The sequence below is a fragment of the Galeopterus variegatus genome, unplaced genomic scaffold (genome assembly GCF_000696425.1).
Source record: "Galeopterus variegatus unplaced genomic scaffold, G_variegatus-3.0.2 Scaffold8659, whole genome shotgun sequence".
Classification (NCBI taxonomy): Eukaryota; Metazoa; Chordata; class Mammalia; order Dermoptera; family Cynocephalidae; genus Galeopterus; species Galeopterus variegatus.
In genome coordinates, this window is record NW_007734770.1 from 24,461 (window position 1) to 42,835 (window position 18,375).

The window sequence follows — 18,375 nt, forward strand, 5'->3', positions numbered from 1 at the left end:
GAAAAAAAAAAAAAAAAAAAAAAAAAAAAACATAATGGATGGGTTAAACAGGTTAAACACAGATGAATAGAATAAATTAATCAAAGGACAGATCTGAGGAAATTCTCTAAATTTGGAAATGGAAAACACAAAAGCAGTTAAGAGATATGGAAGATAGAATAAGAAGGCCTGTTAGTTCAACATATGTCTAAATGTTTCCTGTGGAGAGATCAGAGAAAATGGGGGAAGGGGGAGGAGGAGAAAGAAGACTATTTGAAGGGAATAGTTGAGACTTTTCCAAGGTTAAAGGCCTCATACATTACAGTATTGTAAACTTTATAAACATTTTATGTACATTTAGGCTACGGTAAATTTATAAAAAAGTAATTGTGCTATGATGTTATGACGACTATGATGTCACTAAGCAATAAGAATATTTCAGCTTCATTATAATCTTATGGGACCATCATTATATAGGCAGTCTGCAATTGACTGAAATGTTATGTGGTGCATGACTGTAATTAAAAAGGGAGGAGAAAAGGAGAAAAGATAATAGACATGAATGAAATGGAAACATACAAGTAAGTGTTCAGCAATGAAAATGCGTGAAATAGTTTCACACATCAACAAAAGAAAGATGATAGAAGAATATATTCTGGGTGATTCTATTATATAAAGCTCAAAAACAAAACTAAACAATATGTTGGTTAAGAATATGTTCATAGTTGGTAAAAATTAAGAGCAAGGAAATGAAAAACAATTCAGGATATTGGTTGGGAGGAGGGAGAGGTGCTCAGGGAGAAGAAGAGAAACAAGGGAAATGAAATACATGGACTGCAAATGTATTGTGAACATTTTAGTCTTAAGCTGGATGGGGGGTGGGTACGTAGATTTTCATTTTATTATATTTTTAACATATATATGTTTTATATGTTCTTTTACTTTCACAAAAATAACTTATACCTTAAAAAAAAGAGAGGATTCAGAAGACAAACTTTTTATTTTTCTTTTTTGAAAAGAAACCCTGACAACGTTTCTTAAAAGATAACGGAGGTACAAATAAATAATTTTGAATAAAAAATGGGTGTAACTATTAATATCCAGATTGTTGATAGATTGATGAGTGTAAGGTTTAAGTAATAGGTGCATAACTATGAATCTACTTTGAATTAGTTCTGTCCCATTCTATAAATAGGCTTTTAAAATAGTATAATCTAATAAATATCAAGTAGCAGCATATGTAGAATTTTAGCTTTATTGATCATTCTCTTTAGGTGTAAACAGTTGCAAGTCCATAAACTAGTCTCAATTTTCATTTCCTGTCCAGTTGGCACTTTGGTTTTGAATTGATCTAGTTCTGCCCTAGATGGAATCAAATTTCGCTTGAACCCTTTCTACTGATTTTTTTGGGAGTCAATTGAATTAAAAAATGAATTGTTTATAATAGAAAATCAGACTTTATATGTGCCTACATGTCTGTGCTCTGAGGAAGATGTTTATTTAATTCTCCTGTGGATGGAAGAAGTCCAGTTAATGGTGCAGCTTTGGCGACTTTCAGTGTTTTATTCAAGTGACACTTTTTCCTTTTAGTCATTTTTTAAGTTTTGATTCTCAGAGTGAGCCGTGGATTTTTTCCTGATTACAGCCATATCTATTTATATTAGTAAAGTTGAGCATTTACGGGTCAAATATGGCATTTCTTTTTAGTGACTATCTGTTAATGCCTTAAAATATTTAAAGTCATTGAATTTTACTCAAGGCTTAAATTAAATTTGGCCACCATGTCCCCAAGATTTCTTTGTTGTTGTTTTGTGGTGTTCTTGTGTGTGTGTGTGTGTTTTCATATAATAGGGTATCAAGACGGAAATGATTCAGAAGCTTCAAGGCCATCCAGAAGAGGAGGAAGAGGAAGTTTCCGAGGTTGCCGTGGAGGATATGCTCTAGGAAGTACAAGTTAGTAGTGGATTGCAAATAGCATGCTTTATCTGTTAAGAAGAAAATGACAAATATCCATTACATAAGGTTGTTATTATGAGGATTATATGAGAACAGCTTAGCACAGTGGCTGATACAAATTAATTGCCCACATTGTATATATCATTTTTAAGACACATTTGTAATTGCATATTGGAATATAAATTTTTTAGAGATTTGTTTGACCCAGTTCTTTAATATTACATATTATTAAGAGTTTTAGAGCCTTGGTAATATGGCCGACCTTTTAAATAGGTGGCCTGTAGGGCTCTACCTATCCCCAACATACCTTTCTTCACCAATATGGCTTTCTACCTTAAATTCCTCCAGCTATCATATTCATTGGAGCTAAGGTAGCGTCTTCAGAAGTCTGTGTTGGAATGCATGCGTCTCTTAACAGAGGAGGACAGATTAATGGTTTGGAAGCTGAAATCATCATAAATAAATTTGTATTAATGATTTAATAGCTGCATAGCATACTAGTGAATTGTTACTTTTTAAAAAGCGTAGGGTTCTGAAGGGTTGCTGTACAGGGCTAGTAAAATTTGATTTGGCAACAATGGGAGCAAGGGTTGCTATTCAGGAGAATATGGTATGAAATGATGCAATGTGAAGTTTCTGGGGAAGTAAAGGTGCCACTTTTTGGAGGAAGTTAACTTTAACATATCATGTTTTGACATAACATTGGCCCTAACTTCGTTTATAAAATAATTTTGATAAAATAAAATTTTTGAAGTAATTTGTAATTGAAGGACATAATTTGTGGAAAAATTCTTTGTGTGTGATACTTAGAAAAATCCTCATTGTGATTCTTGTTAAACTATTTTATCTCACATCTTTTAACTTCTGGCACAAAACCTTGATTTGTGTTCTCTTAATGATTAAAAACCTTCTTAAAAGTAACAATTTTATTTTTTACAAATCAAGAAAATGAATACGACCAAGATGAAGGAATGCAGAGCATTGGTGGTCTTTTTGGTTCTAGAAGACCAGCAGTAAGTAGCACAGGTGAGAAATAAAAGTTACTACTGAATATTAATCATTCATGTATGTTTTTAGCACTAGGATTAATATATATATGTTTAGGTACACTACGTTGGCTACACTACATGATTTTCTCTGCTTTTTAGATCTGTCAGCAAAAATACGTGGATAATTTTGCCTCTCTTTTGAAACTTGTGCCCTGTGAATTATTTCTTCTATTATTTCTTCAGTTAATTTGAGGTGTAAATTATACTTTTAACTGAAGGAAGGAAAATTAAGCTTGCACTGGTTTCAAAGGTTTCTGAGTTAGGGGAAAACAATTTGATTTGAGGAGAAATTGAAAAAGAACACAATTGTTGATGAAAAATGTTTAAATAAAGGTAAGGTTTAAATTAAATCTAGAATTAAGAGATAAATTGCTTAAGGGACTAGGAATCCTAAGTAATCACTCTGTATTGAATAATAGCCATATGTTTATGTGCTTGAGGAGGAGCTGTGTTTTTTATAAACTGCAAAACATTGCCTTACAGGTAGTGGTGACATATATCAAAGAAGAAGTAGCAACGGAAGTGGTAGACGAGGTAAGTTCCTACTTGGTTTATGTATAAGAAATTAAAATTATTGTACTGTAAATTTAATTTTTGGAGTTGAAGGTAACTTACTGCTTTTATACACTGAGGAGTATAAACTTGCACAGCCTGTTTTGGAGAGTTCCTGTAATACCCTCCAGGTTATTTCCTCTTTGATCCAGTAGTTCCATTATAGAAATTATATACTATAGATGTATTTGCAAGTACGTGTACAAGGATGTTCACTAAGTCTTCATTTTATAATAAGTAAAAACTGGAAATCACCTAAAATTCATCAGTAAATAACTTTAATAAATAATATAACCATAAAATGGGATACTGTGCAGATGTTAAAAATTGAGAAATATATTTATGTGTATAAATCCTTATTAAAACAATGTTTTTTCTTATCATGAGATAGTTATTTGATTTGGTGTAAGGTATAAAAGTTAGTTCAATGTATATGCTTTTTTACTCTGAATTTTTTTCAAAGTATAAATACTTAAATGTCATGTAAAAGTTAAAATGCTTTCAAAGCTAGTAAACTAATAAGGCTTGTTTGTCTTTGAAAGATTCTCAGCAATTGTTGTTACCCTGAGAGCATTCAAAGGGACAGCTTTTTTCACCTGATTCTTGGATTCTTCAGTGTAGAAAAAATTTATTAAGGACTTGTTAAAAACCAAGTCTTCCACAAATGTTCACATCTTGTATGAAGAAGGATTTCAATACTTATAAACACACAAGCCAAAGAAGTTAGCTCACATGTAAAACATGTTATATCTATTTAGCTTTTGGATCTAATGCAGTCATAGTACCTAAAAGTGGCACAATAGATAGTTATCTAAAAATCAGAAAGGTAGTGTGTAGAAAAGAGTTAATAGGCCTGACTGCTGTTCACTTAAAATTCGTCAATAAATGAAATTGAAAATCCTGCTTACAAGGTTGGTCCCTGGCTAGTGTATATTAGTCAGGGTTCTCTAGAGAGACAGAAGTAGCAATAGATAGATACAGATCTCTAAGAGGGGATTTATTAGGGGAATTGGCTCACGCAATTATGGAGGCTGAGAAGTCCCATCATAGGCTGTCTGCATGCTGGAGAACCAGGGAAGCCAATGATAAAACTCTCAGTCTGAGGATGAGGTCTGAGAATCGAAAGGCTGGAGAACTTGAAGTTCTGATGTCCAAGGGCAGGAGAAGAAGGGTGTCCCAGCCCTAGAACATAGAGAATTTGCTTTTCCTTTGCCTTTTTGTTCTGTCTGAGCCCTCAGCCAATTGGGCGGTGCCCACCTACATTGAGTGAGGGCAGATCTTCCTTACCCAATCCACTGATTAAAATGCCAGTGTTTTTCAGAAATACCCTCACAGACATCCCAGAAATAATGCTTTCCCAGCTATCTGGATATCCTTTAATCAGTCAAGTTGACACCTAAAATTAACCGTTGTAGCTAGCATCTGAGAACTTGGATCTGGGAAGTGTTCCCACTACCCCAATTGGTATGAGTGACTCATTGTGCCTAAACTGTTTGTATAAACAATGTGGTTTATGCTGAATAATTTCCTTCTGGGAGTCTGGAATTTTGGTATGTGCCAGGCAGAAGGTATGTACATTATGAGTCCCTATTAAAAACCCTGGGTATTGAGTTTCTAATGAGCTTCTCTGGTAGGTAACATTTCACATGTTTTGTCACCATGTCTACCTTCTACAGTAGAATTAATTGCTGTGTCAAAACAGAGTACTAGATTTTATCTCCATTCCTCATATCATTGCTGGGAGGATTAAGCATGTCCTTCTCCAGTTGAAGGAGACTCTTAGAAGCTTGCACCTGGTTTTCCCTGGGCTTTGCCCCACGGGCTTCTTCTCTTTGCTGATTTTGCTCCCTATTCTTTAACTGTAACAAATCATAGCCGTGACTAGGACTATATTTTGAGTCCTGTGAGTCCTCCTAGTAAATCATTGAACCTGGGGTGGTCTTAGGGACCCCCAACACAACAGATTTTTAGTTCCTTTTAGAAAATATATATCTTTGCTTATTAGGAAAGAAACATAACAGCTTAAACAAAAAGTGGTAACACAGTCTCAGTTGCATAAAATTATTTTAAATACTAAGGAAACTTAAAATGTACAAGATTCTATTTATCTTAACTGTCTCAAGTATTTGTAAGAAGGGGCTTTCAGGATGCCTGTCCATTTTTAAACTTGTCCTCCTTGAAGACAAGCAATGAAAGTACAGTTGTACACAGCTTTGTATCTTGACTGATTGTCACTATGAATTTCTTTAATAGGTGGTTACAAAGGTTTAAATGAAGAGGTAATAACAGGCTCTGGAAAGAGTAAGTTTTACTTTGGAGATAAGATATTTGATTTATATAGTGAGAGTTCTTTTACCCCTCAATTTTTAAGAATATTTATCTCTTTTGTTTTGATACCCTTTAAGATTCTTCGAAGTCAGAAGCTGAAGGAAGAGAAAGTGGTGACACTCAAGGTATGTTAACACTTGTGTGGTCCACGTGAATGTACATTGCAATTTTAATAATCCTGCTTTTAAATATTTTGCATTTTTATCTTTTTAAAAATTTGAACAGTGAAATCTTTAATGGTAAACAGTGGGAATTTCTACAGTATTTAAAATTTCATTTTTGTCGATTTTCTTTTATTTTTCTTCTAGTCTTTGTAATGTAAATTATGTTTTTTATTTAAATTCTAAGGACCAAAAGTAACCTACATACCCCCTCCTCCACCTGAGGATGAGGACTCCATCTTTGCACATTATCAGACTGGCATAAACTTTGACAAATATGATACTATTCTTGTAGAAGTGTCTGGACATGATGTACCACCAGCAATTCTGGTCAGTGTATTACTTGTTTCTGTGTTGACTATATAGCAAACTTTGGTTTTAAAATATTACTGTATTTCTTTAAATTGATGTCACAAAAATTTCACCTCTAGTATCTAATGTCTTAGGTTTGAAATTTAGAGCCATGTCTACCTTCTACAGTAGAATTGATTGCTGTGTCAAAAAAGAGAGTATTAGATTTCGTCCTCATTCCCCATATCAGGATGAGAACTTCATTTAAATTTACTAAAAAGGATACTTTTCCTAGAGATTCAAGATGTTAGCTTCCTAAGTATGTGAGAAAGTGTATCTTAGGGGAGTGATTTTCTAAGGAGAGTGGAGGAGCTCTTTGTCTGCTGTTGCTGATTATAATGAGCCAGTGTTACTGATCAGCGTTTTTCGTATCTCACAGGTTTTAAGGGGGCAGAAAAAAAACGTTTTTGGGACTACTCTCTATGGGGAATACTTCCTAATTCTAGCATATACGCTTTGGATATTTACTTCTGAGTGGGGGTATATTGGTAAAGTAAATTTAGTATATAAAATAGAATTGACAAAACCTATATGTTGAGTGAAGTAAGCCAGGCACAGAAACACAAATACTGCATGATCTCACTCATAAGTGGAATCTTAAAAATAAAAGGGGGGTGGGGTATTCTCATAGAAGTAGGGAGAGTAGAATAATGGTTACCAGAGGACAGGCGGAGAGGGAGCACTGGAGCTAGGGAAAGTAGTGGATTAATGAATATGAAGCTATGCTATCTATTCTGAGTGAATCAGTGTACAAGTATATGCATGGATTGAAACAGCACACTGTACCTCACAAATATGTACAAAAAAAGTTAAAAACTAGTTTAAATGGAATATGTTTATGAAATGACCTGCATATGGTATGTGAAACGTAATCACTGCCCCCCCCCGTTTTTTTTTTTTTTTTTTTTTTAGACTTTTGAAGAAGCTAATCTCTGTCAGACACTGAATAACAACATTGCCAAAGCTGGTTATACTAAGCTTACTCCTGTACAAAAATACAGTATTCCCATTATACTAGCAGGACGAGATTTGATGGCTTGTGCTCAAACAGGGTCTGGGAAGACTGTAAGTCATTTTCTTACATATATTCTGCTCCATATCCGAATTGTTACTTTTCTAACTTTGATGTTTCCTAAATAGTTTGAGTCTCTTTTATTGGATAGAAGGTTTGTATTTGATTTCAGTGAACTGTTGTAAATATTCATGTTTTTGCTTCTGATTTTTTAATTGGGGGTTTGTGTACTTCTGAAAAAAGAATTTTGAACTATTTTTAGGGTAGTGTTGCAGTCCATAAATGTTTAATCTGTTTCTAAGTGTGTTCAACTCTTTCTGGGACATGGCAGTTTCTAAAAGAAAATGATTGAAGGTCAAAGAACCAGAGGTTATAAGCATTGAGAGAAGGAGAAAATAATTTCTGTAGTATAGTTGACATATCCTTGGAGTCAAAAGATGATAAACAGCTAATATGCATTGTACATGGTCCTTAGTATGACGTAACCTCAGGTTATGTTAATCTGATGAAGCAAGGTTTGTTTTAGAACTAATCCAGTGGGTTTTTCTGTTAAATAGGGTTCCATGAGATGAGACTATTATTTCTAGAATTGTAGCATCCTAGTTCATGCCATTTTAGTCTTAATCAGCCTCCATATTAGAATTTAAGGGAAAATAGGTGAGTTGTGTAATACAGCAGCTGATGATTGACTTAAATATGGTTTTGGAGGTAGATTTTAATAAGTGTCTTATTTTGCTTAATGAGAAAACTATACCACAAAATTTGTCTTGCCAGATATAACTTAATAAGGGTGTTGTATTTAGTAATTTAAATGATGATTTTCAAGTTCTTGATCTTGTCAACCACTTCTGTCAAACATTATGAGTGATCATTTTATTACTACCCCAAAAGTACTAATTTAGAACAACTGTTAAATGCAGTGATTTGCATCAAATTGTCTTTATTCCCCTCTATGAATTAATGTTGTTGATCTATTTAGAATTTATAGGTATGCTTTTTTAAAAAAGACTGAAAATATTTTGATAGGGTAGGTTAATTTTATCAAATATTTTAGTTATATAATATGAGCAGAACAACTTAAATGTTAAGAACTAGTTGAAATAAAAATTTTCATTTTCTTCTTAAATTTACCAGCAAGATGGAAAAAGAATCTTGAGGCAATAGGGCATGAAAAATAGCCTTCCATAGGGACAAAAATGATGCCCTATAAATTTGTAAATTAGTCAATTTAACTTCTAGGCAGCTTTTCTCCTGCCAGTTTTGGCTCATATGATACGTGATGGAATAACTGCCACTCGTTTTAGAGAGGTGCAGGAACCAGAGTGTATTATTGTGGCACCAACTCGAGAATTGATCAACCAGATTTATTTGGAAGCCAGAAAATTTTCTTTTGGGTAAGTACATCTGGAATGCCACTCACAGAACAGTTTCTCTTCAGAGATTTTTTTTTTCACTTATTTTAAGAAGAACTCGGTAAGGATGCACTTACATAATTTTTAGTGGTATTTGATTGAAGTATATTCTTTCATAACCTTGTTTATAGAATCTTGTTTATTTTTATTTTTTTTTAAACATGCTTATTAAAACTAGATGACATAGGTAGAAAATAAAATAGTGAACATGTTGGGGTTTTTTTGGTAGTTTTTAATGCATGATTAAAAAGGAACTTAGGGTATTCATATTAATTTTCTGTTCTTTTATAATTTCATAATACAGAAAACTGCTATTGCATAATGAGAACTAATTTTTAATGACTTTAAAATCCATGTGTGTACATTTTATTTCCCTGTTTTGGGTCATTTAGGCTCTTTCTAACTTAAGACTATTGTAAGTAAAACTGTAATGAACATCTTGCTACATAAAGTTTTTCTGTTTTAAGTATCTTTTTAGAATAGGTTTTTATCAATTTTAAAGAGCATGAACTTATTTATTTTTCCTTTTTGTCTTTTTTCGTGACTGGTAACGGGATCGCAACCCTCGGTGTCGCGCCCGCACCGCGCTCAACCAGTGAGCGGACCGGTCTCTATATGGGATCTGAACCCTCAGCGGGAGCGCCGCCGCGCTCCCAAGCGCCGCACTCTACCGAGTGCGCCACCGGGCCGGCCCGAGCATGAACTTATTTTAAAACTTGCACTAATGTACATTTCTACCATCAGTATATGAGAAGACTTATTTCACTATACTGTTTGCCAACATTTGGTATTGAAGTAGTTATCTACTGCCTAACAAATTACCTTAAAACCTAGGTGCTTAAAACAGTGAACATTTATTATCTCACAGTTTCTTGGGGTTAGGATTTTGGAGACAGTTTAGCTGGCTGCTTCTGGCTTATAGTCTTTCATGAGATTGCAGACATGGTGTTAGCCAGGATTGCTGTCATCTGAAGGCTTGACTGGATCGCTCCATAAAGATGCTTAATTATCCTTAGGAAATGGCAACTGGCTTCCCCTAGATTGACCAGTGAGAGAGAGCAAGGAGAAGGCTGCAATGGCTTTTATTAAATAGTCTCAGAAGTCACACATTGTCTATTTGCCATGTTCTGTTTGTAAGAAGCAAGTCACTAAGTCTAGCCAAACTCAGGACTGGCTAATTTGCTGGAACTAGTGCAAAATGAAGGTTTCAGAGCTCTTCTGAGCTTTGGACCCTGTGTGACTCACAGTTTGCATGCCTGTAAAGCCATCCTTGCTCACACTTGAGGGGCAGGGGAGTCAGGATTTATATTTGAGGGAAGGAATATTAAAGAATTTGTGTGCCTTATTATTTATTTTTTATTGAGTAAAGTGCATGTATATATTTTAAAACCACTGTGGATATCTTCATTATTTTTTTCATTTGATTATTATGAGATTGAACTACTTTTTTGAGTACTAAATAAGTTTTCCTTTGTGAAATGTCTATTTGCTATCTGCCAGTTTATCTTCTGGAAACAGTGTTTTTCTTTACAATTTTTTAGAGCTTTCTGTGTAGAAACTGTTAACCTTTTATTTTGTATATCGGTTTATTTTAAATGAGAAGCAAAAAGTAAAGTGATTATTAAAATCATTTAAATGTCAAACTTGATAGATCTTTTGGAAAAAGTAGATGTGTATTGCTTATACCAGTGTTTATTTCTTGCTAATTCTCATGTACTATGTTGCTTTTAGGTTTTGAAATCAAGTAAAAGAAGATAAACATTTTCTTTTTTAAAAACAAAAACATGTGCATGGTACATTCAGATAATGTGTGCACAAAGATGGAAATTTATACATGGATTTTTGCTGCAACATTGTTGTGGTAAAAGGCTGAAAAATTTAAATGTCCATCAGTAGAGGACTGGTTAAATTATGGTACATACAGAATAACAATGTTAATGATGAAGTTATTGAATACTTAGCATATGCTAAGTTACAAGTATTTAATTCATTTATTCTTCACAATAGTGGAAAACAAGCCATTTTTAAAAACGAGTTTGTTTAATAAAACAAAATTTTCATATACTCTTTACCCCCTACTTCTTCTATTCTTCTCTTCAGTGCCTACTACTAACAGTTTCATATGAATCACTGCAGAAATAGCTGGTGCACATGTATGCATTTTAATTCTCCCTTCAACAAACAGTAGCATATTAAGCTGTTGGCACTTGGCACTTGGGTTGGGGTTTTTTTTTTTAATAAAGTATGTTGGAGATAATGCTTAATTTAGAATTGTAGCCCTTTCTTTTTATGGATGCTCAGTATTCATTTGTATAGTGTAATATAATTTAAGTCATCTACTGATAGAAAGTTAATTACTTTTCAGTTTTTTGATACCAAAAATAATGGTGACGATATTATTGTACATTCATCTCTGCACATTTGTAGGAACATATTTGGTAACTTTCTAGATGTGAATTTAGTGGGACAAAGGGTAAGTTTTAAATTTTAATAGAGACTAAAATTGTGAGAGGTTGTATCAATTTACTTTCTTGAGTACTAATTCCCCTCTACCTTGGCTAAGGTGGTATTATCACAGTTGTGGTAGTCTTAGTCTTCATTTGTCTTCCTTTTTAAAGTAATGCTGAACTTTAAGAAAAAGAGTGTTTAGAAGTCATTTGTTTTTTTTTTTTTTTTTTGGGCGGCTGGCTGGTACAGGGATCTGAACCTGTGACTTTGGTGTGCCCGTTTGTATTTTTATGAATCATTTCTTCCTGTCTTTGGCTTGTTTGTGTGTGGGTGTGTTTGTGGGCCAGCACATTTTTTTTTTTTTTGACCAGTAAGGGGATCGCAACCCTCTGTACATGGTGTTGTCCGCACCACGCTCAGCCAGCGAGCGCACAGGCCATCCCTATATAGGATTTGAACCCACAGCCTCGGTGCTACCAGTGCCGCACTCTCCCGAGTGAGATGTTTCTGGGATTTTTTTTTTTTTTGGCCTTAATTTAAAAAAATATTTTATAACAGAAAATTGAACTGAAATAATCAGTAATGGTATTATCTAAGCATAACAGTTCTCATCATTTTATGCATTGATTTCTAGTTTTTGTCCTTAACATTTTAACAGTTGGAATTGAGATTAATTTAATATAAACTACTGCGTATTTTCTGTCCCTACCCTTGAAAATATCCTTAAAGATTGGTCTCAAACAAGTCAAATATTTAGTTTTGGATGAAGCTGATCGCATGTTGGATATGGGTTTTGGACCAGAAATGAAGAAGCTAATTTCTTGCCCAGAAATGCCATCAAAGGAACATCGCCAAACCCTTATGTTCAGTGCAACTTTTCCAGAAGAGATTCAGAGGTAAGCTTTAAAAAAAAAAAAAAAAAAAAAAAAATTGATTATATACATGAATAATTTTATGGAGGTAGAAGCAATGTGAATATTCTATTTTTTAGAGATTTTATTGTCGTTTTCTTACAGTCATAAATTTTTTTTTTTTTTGACCGGTAAGGGGATTGCAACCCTCGGCACGGTGTGGTCCATACCACGCTCAGCCAGTGAGCGCACTGGCCATCCCTATATAGGATCAGAACCCGCAGCCTTGGCGCTACCGCCACACTCTCCTGAGTGAGCCACGGGGCCGGCCCATCCTTTTCTTAAATTTAAGATTTTAATGTAGGTAGTTTAAAAAATAGATGTATTCCTAAAAAATTTACCCCTTTTTTTGTTTCTTATATTTATTACTGGCTTTGCATTAGCATCACGTTTTATTAAAAAGTATGTGTGTGTGTATGTCTTGTAGCACAGCACCAACTAGGATTTGATACATACTTACAAAATGAAGTTATTTTATTATTGTGCCTTCTTTTCACATCTAAATGTATAGAATTTGGGAGAAGTAAGTCTTTGTCAGCATACCAGTTGGTATGTCAGCATACCAATTATTGACAGATATTTAAGGATCATGCTGTATATACCATGTGGTCTGGTGAATTCAGACATTAGATTGACAAATCCCTGCTAGTATGGTGACACTTCTGGCTGCCAGATGGTTCATTGGCACAGGAAGCCTGAAGTGCCCAGGCAACAGCAATAGCTTTAAATTCAGTAGGACTCTTGCTGTTTTCTCTAGTGGAACTGTTCTCTCCCTGGGAACTAAGACCTCTAAATCTATAGAACCAAGAGTTAAGGGATGGGAAGCACAGATTTCCCAAGTGGGTCATTGGTGGGTCATTCTTTCCTGCAACCCTTGGTTCCAGGAGTCATGCAGATCTTTGATTCAGAGTTACTGTGTCCTTTTGGTTGATGCACTGTCCTTATAAAGAGTTTCCTCTAACCTGGCTCTTGAGCTGTTCTTTATGTACACCGTTCAGTGTTCTCCCAAGCTGGCAGCTTCTGGGTAGTGCAGTATATGGTATGACCTGTAGATCCCTAAAGAGTTTCCTCTAACCTGGCTCTTGAGCTGTTCTTTATGTACACCGTTCCAGTGTTCTCCCAAGCTGGCAGCTTCTGGGTAGTGCAGTATATGGTATGACCTGTAGATCCCATGGTTTTGGGCCTGCTGCAGCATGTGCTTTGCTCTATAGTTTGTCCCCTGGTCTGATAGAATGTTATGTGGGATTCTGTCGCAGTGCATCAAACACTCACAAGCCCTTGGAAAGTAGTGTTAGCTATTGATTGGTTTTACTTACTGTGTGATAAAAAAATTTTTGTGTAAAGTTAAAAAGAGCTCTTTATTGGGGGAAAACAATCTAGTAAGAAAGCATTGAGTCTGTTGGAAGGATTTTTTTTCTTAGTGGTACATAAAGTAATGATCTCTTAGTGATTGAATGGTATCGTAAATTTGAAATGGAGTATCTGCATTCCCACCATCAGCTTTGGTAATATTAAATAGGTAATTACCTACCTAATTCACAGGTAATATTCCTGCTACCTCTCTCCTTTTGGATTACCCTGAAATAGGAAAGTATTTGGATATTGGCCATCCAAAATGGCTAATGTGTATGACCATCAGCCACTAATATTTGTTGAGGATCTTTTATGAACTGTATTTGATTGTAAGCCCTAGAGACAAAATAAGAGTCCCTGACCTTGAGATATTTACATTCTTTGCTTCCTGCTCCTCCTCAATTGCTTCACTGTCTGTTCTTAAGTGTTACCAGTTGCCCATTTGGTCCAAAGTCCTTTTCTCATTCTGCATATTTTTGGAACCGTTGTAGCATCTGTTCCCTTGGCTCCACTTCTACCTGTAACTCTCCCAGATTTATTCCTTGTTTCCTTAATCTCTCTCCTGAGCCTCTGACTTTTAAAGTTAACTACTTGGGAGTATTTTTACTTTCAGATGAATTACCATGTTCATGTCCTTTTAAATTGTACCTATATGTTCTTCAACTCTTTTAAAGTTTTCCTTATTCTAGTTAATACCACCATGGTCTTTTGAAGCCAGAAATCTGTTGAATCATGGTAATTACTCCCTCACACTCCTGTAAGTCTCTGCTCTTCAAAAATATTCAGCTTGGCAGTTATCTCAAATATTTCAAATCTGTTAATTTCTTCTCTATTTCTCACTTTAACTTAAATCCTACTCAGTTTCTGCCTGCTCTTTAGCAGTAGCTTTTTAACTTGTCTCCCTGCTTCTAGTCTCACTTCTGCATTAGTAATAATTCCAAAATAGGGTCTGATTCTTTTAGTTGTTTATTTAAAGTAAAACTTCCCATGTATTCCCATCTCTACAGCCTAACCAGTTTTTAAACTGTTTAACATATGACATAATCTCTATCGCATCTGCTGCTTTCTTACCTAGAATCATATATTTCTGGTCTATTAAAGCTATTTCCTGTTGGTGGATCAAGCAGAATTCTGTCCCTCCTCATTATTGTTTCTTCTTTCCTTCTGTGTAGAATGCTTTTCTCCAGTTGTCAATGTTCCACATTCTTGCTTGCTACTTCCTTAGATCATCTTCAAACTTGAACATTCTACTAATTTGACATCATTTCACCCATTTCCTGCCAGTGTATCTTGTGAAAGAAACAATACAAAACAGTTTGCACATTTCTTGGACTATAGTAAGTGTTCAGTAAATGTTAACGATTCTAACACTAAATAGTAATGATATTTTATATAACTATATCCTACTTGCTGTGAGCACGTCAGAGGCAGGCACCGTAGTATTTATCTTTGCACTCTGAGTACCTTGTTCCATGTATGCTTAACAGAAAGCACTCAGTAAATATTTTAGTGAATGAAAAGGGTGGTGGATAGTGAATTTCAGGTGATTTCAAGGTTTGTGCCTGGGTGAGAAGATGCTTCACTCTAGAAGAAGGTATATCAAAAAGAAGCTTTCCTTTTATGGTAAGAGAGCATGTAAGAGGAAAGAAGCAGTGATTTATTAAGATTCTGGATATGCTAAGTTTGAGCTATTTTCATTACATTCTAGGAGGCAGCTAGAAAATGAGACTGCTGCACAGGAGGGAGCAGGAAGGACTGAAGATAAATTTGGGCCTCCCCGTTTATCCCTGAAAACTCAGCTAATTGGCAATTCCCCCACCTCCATTGTATGCCTATAGTGAGTTACTACGTGTCAGATATTGATGATGCCCTTAACTTTTGGAGCAAACATACACAACTAGTTCTGCCTAGCCCCTGGACCTTTCGCCTCTTATCTTGTTTTTCTGCCCAATTGTGCTATCCAAATATTATCGTTTTATATGTGTGTCATGACATGAAAAGCACTGACCTGAGATCTGGTTATGAAATTATTCATTTGAAACAGGGTAATTTAACAGGTAATATTTTCAGAAAACAATTCCTAACAATAACATACATAAGAGCAATGAATGAATAACAGAATTTGTGCCTTGTGCTTACATTTCAGTTTTTAATGAAAAATTCCTGCTTGTCACAGTCAGTATTTATTTTAGTTCACACTTTTTATTATTATTATATACACATTTTATATAGTTTTGCATGGACAGCAAATGCACTTGAAATTACTGTATTCATAATTTGACATGAACTTTTCCTGCAAACTAGTAGTCATGTACTTTTAAAAATCTTAACATTTTATACTGATATTTGAAAATAGTACTTGGACGATATAAGTTACCACTTTATCTTCTTATACCAATTATAATCTGCTGTTTAATCAATATTGAAGTAACACAGGAATTCAGCAAATATTATGAGTATTAATGGAGGAGCATAAGTTAAGGAATAATCTTTTGTCTTTCAAGGTTGGCTGGGGAGTTTTTAAAGTCGAATTATTTGTTTCTTGCTGTTGGAGAAGTGGGTGGAGCATGTAGAGATGTTCAGCAGACCATTCTCCAAGTTGGCCAGTACTCAAAGAGAGAAAAACTTGTTGAAATTCTACGAAACATAGGTAATGTAATTACTTCATCATTACTTTGATTTTTTAAAAATGAATAACTTAAAAAAATCACTAAAGAATTGTTGGCATAACATTTAATGTTTGTTTTAATTGTTTTCTCTCCCTCTACCTTTTTTATAAAAGATTTTATGATTCCGTTTTCTGTATAAATTATATAAAAATATAGTCCTTTCTCCTCCATAAAGTTTGAAAATAGAAAAGCTTTGAAACTTACTTTAACAGTGTTTGACTAAAAGCTATTCTGGCAGAAGTATATATATTTTTTTGTTTAGAAAACTGGAAAGGCTTAATAGTAACACATCTTTACTATCACCCTGTTACTCTGTCAAGAGTGAATACTTGTTTTTGTGTTTATGGTTCCCAGTTCTTGCTTCCTAAGGCTTCCTATATTCTAAGGTTCAAAGAATTTTAGAGCTGGAAGGGACTTGAGAAATAATTCTGTTCCTTCACAATACCAATGAGAAATCTTTTTCTCATTTCCCCCCATTTTTATTTTCATTTTTAAAGAAAGTCATATTTTTTGATTGTTTGAAATAGCCTTATTTTGTGACTGGAAATAAAATTGTTGAATATGGTCATTGTAATACCTTCTTGTTACCTCACAGGCTTGGTCTACTTATGTGCTGTACTTGCCCCCATTCACATCCCCCATTTTAGTAATTCTGTTTCAGTCTGAGTGTCAGTGTTGAGATGGGGGGATGAGAAGGCAGGAAAAAGCTAATTTCCAATAATTCAAAAAGAAAAAATTGAAAGGAAGATGATTTAGAAATCACTGAAAGGCTTGTAGTATTCAATTTTTTTTTTAACAAAAGTACTTTTAAAAATCAAATACTCATCTTGAGTTTGAGAAATTTTATTGGTTGGCTTCATCAAATATTTTGCAATATAGACTAAGAGCATATAAAATAATAATAGCGATGGGCCACATACTGTTCTAATTTTTTTATGTGTGTTAACTCTTTTAGTTCTCAAAACAACCTTATGAGGTAAGCTTTATCATTACTCCATTTTAGGGATGAGGAAACTGAAATCGGAGAGGTCAGGTAACTTGCCCAGTATAGGTTGAAGCCCCAAATGCAAAAGAGATGAGCACTCTGTGGTTTTGCTGAAGTTAGAATATATTTTTAGTATAGTCACCTTAAGATTTCTTATATATGAATTGTAGAATAAAATTTATTTTGGCAATAATCCAAAGAGAATTTTTCAGAAGTACTGATTTGCCTTTGAGAAAGGATCAGTGTATATGAGCACTATTGTTATACTTTTGTATTATTTTAATTGTTAATTTTTTTTTATAGATTAGCGTTCATTGTGTGCGGGCTAATGTGCGTGTGTGTTAACTTTGTAGTTTGCCTTTGAGAAAGGATCAGTGTATATGAGCACTATTGTTATACTTTTGTATTATTTTAATTGTTAATTTTTTTTTTATAGATTAGCGTTCATTGTGTGCGGGCTAATGTGCGTGTGTGTTAACTTTGTATGTGATATGCATCCAGTATATCCTTAAGTTTTACATATTTTTATTCATATAATTAATCTCCTTTTCTCTTTCACTTAATTATGCTACCCTTTTTCCTTCTTAAAAATGCATCTCAAAGATGGTTTAGGTGGATCTCTTTTTCTAAATGTATGGTCAGGTCCAATCTTAAAAAGGCAATCATTTGCAGTCATTGTTGCCACCAGTGGGAAATACCTTATTTTCTAAACTAGAATGTACGCAAAAGCAGTAGATAGGAAAAAGAAAAAAAAAAACTAGAGCAGTAGTGTCAGCAGAGTTAAATTTTTATTGCTCCTTGGGATTCACACTGGCAACCAAGAAAAGATGAGACCAGGGCTTAAGCTGCTCAGCAGTGCTGTACCTGCCATTGTGAGATGAATCAATTTTGGCATTGGGCATCTTGTTGGATGACCTCCAAAACTGTTGAAAGATTAATTTTTGATAGAAAATAATTACTCTCAAAGAAGTATAAAATAAACATGTCTCAAAGATGTAACTCGCTTATTACTTTGAGAACCAGTTGTCTTATCAGTTTCTCTACTTGGTTGTCTAATAGATATCTAAATAATGTCTAAATATCCCCTCTGTACCCTTTTTTTTATGATCTTACCATATCAGTTAATGTTAGTTCCATTCTTCCAGTTAGTTGCTCAGGCACAAAATCTTGGAGTCAGCCTTGATTTCTTTCTCTGACTATACATCTGAT

General features: G+C 34.3%; 1 protein-coding gene across 1 annotated transcript in view; it reads left to right on the top strand.

Moving 5' to 3' along the window:
• The window catches only part of DDX4 (DEAD (Asp-Glu-Ala-Asp) box polypeptide 4), a gene marked incomplete at its 5' end in the record, with an annotated part of 31,627 nt that overhangs the window by 10,428 nt on the left and 2,824 nt on the right, over window positions 1–18,375 (top strand). The window contains 12 exons of the mRNA XM_008593050.1: window positions 1,831–1,932; window positions 2,881–2,961; window positions 3,468–3,518; window positions 5,790–5,837; window positions 5,942–5,989; window positions 6,213–6,355; window positions 7,289–7,441; window positions 8,628–8,782; window positions 11,228–11,273; window positions 11,978–12,144; window positions 16,017–16,185; window positions 17,137–17,157. Of these exons, the coding sequence (XP_008591272.1) occupies window positions 1,831–1,932; window positions 2,881–2,961; window positions 3,468–3,518; window positions 5,790–5,837; window positions 5,942–5,989; window positions 6,213–6,355; window positions 7,289–7,441; window positions 8,628–8,782; window positions 11,228–11,273; window positions 11,978–12,144; window positions 16,017–16,185; window positions 17,137–17,157 (1,184 nt within the window). The remainder of the gene's footprint in view (window positions 1–1,830; window positions 1,933–2,880; window positions 2,962–3,467; window positions 3,519–5,789; window positions 5,838–5,941; window positions 5,990–6,212; window positions 6,356–7,288; window positions 7,442–8,627; window positions 8,783–11,227; window positions 11,274–11,977; window positions 12,145–16,016; window positions 16,186–17,136; window positions 17,158–18,375) is intronic.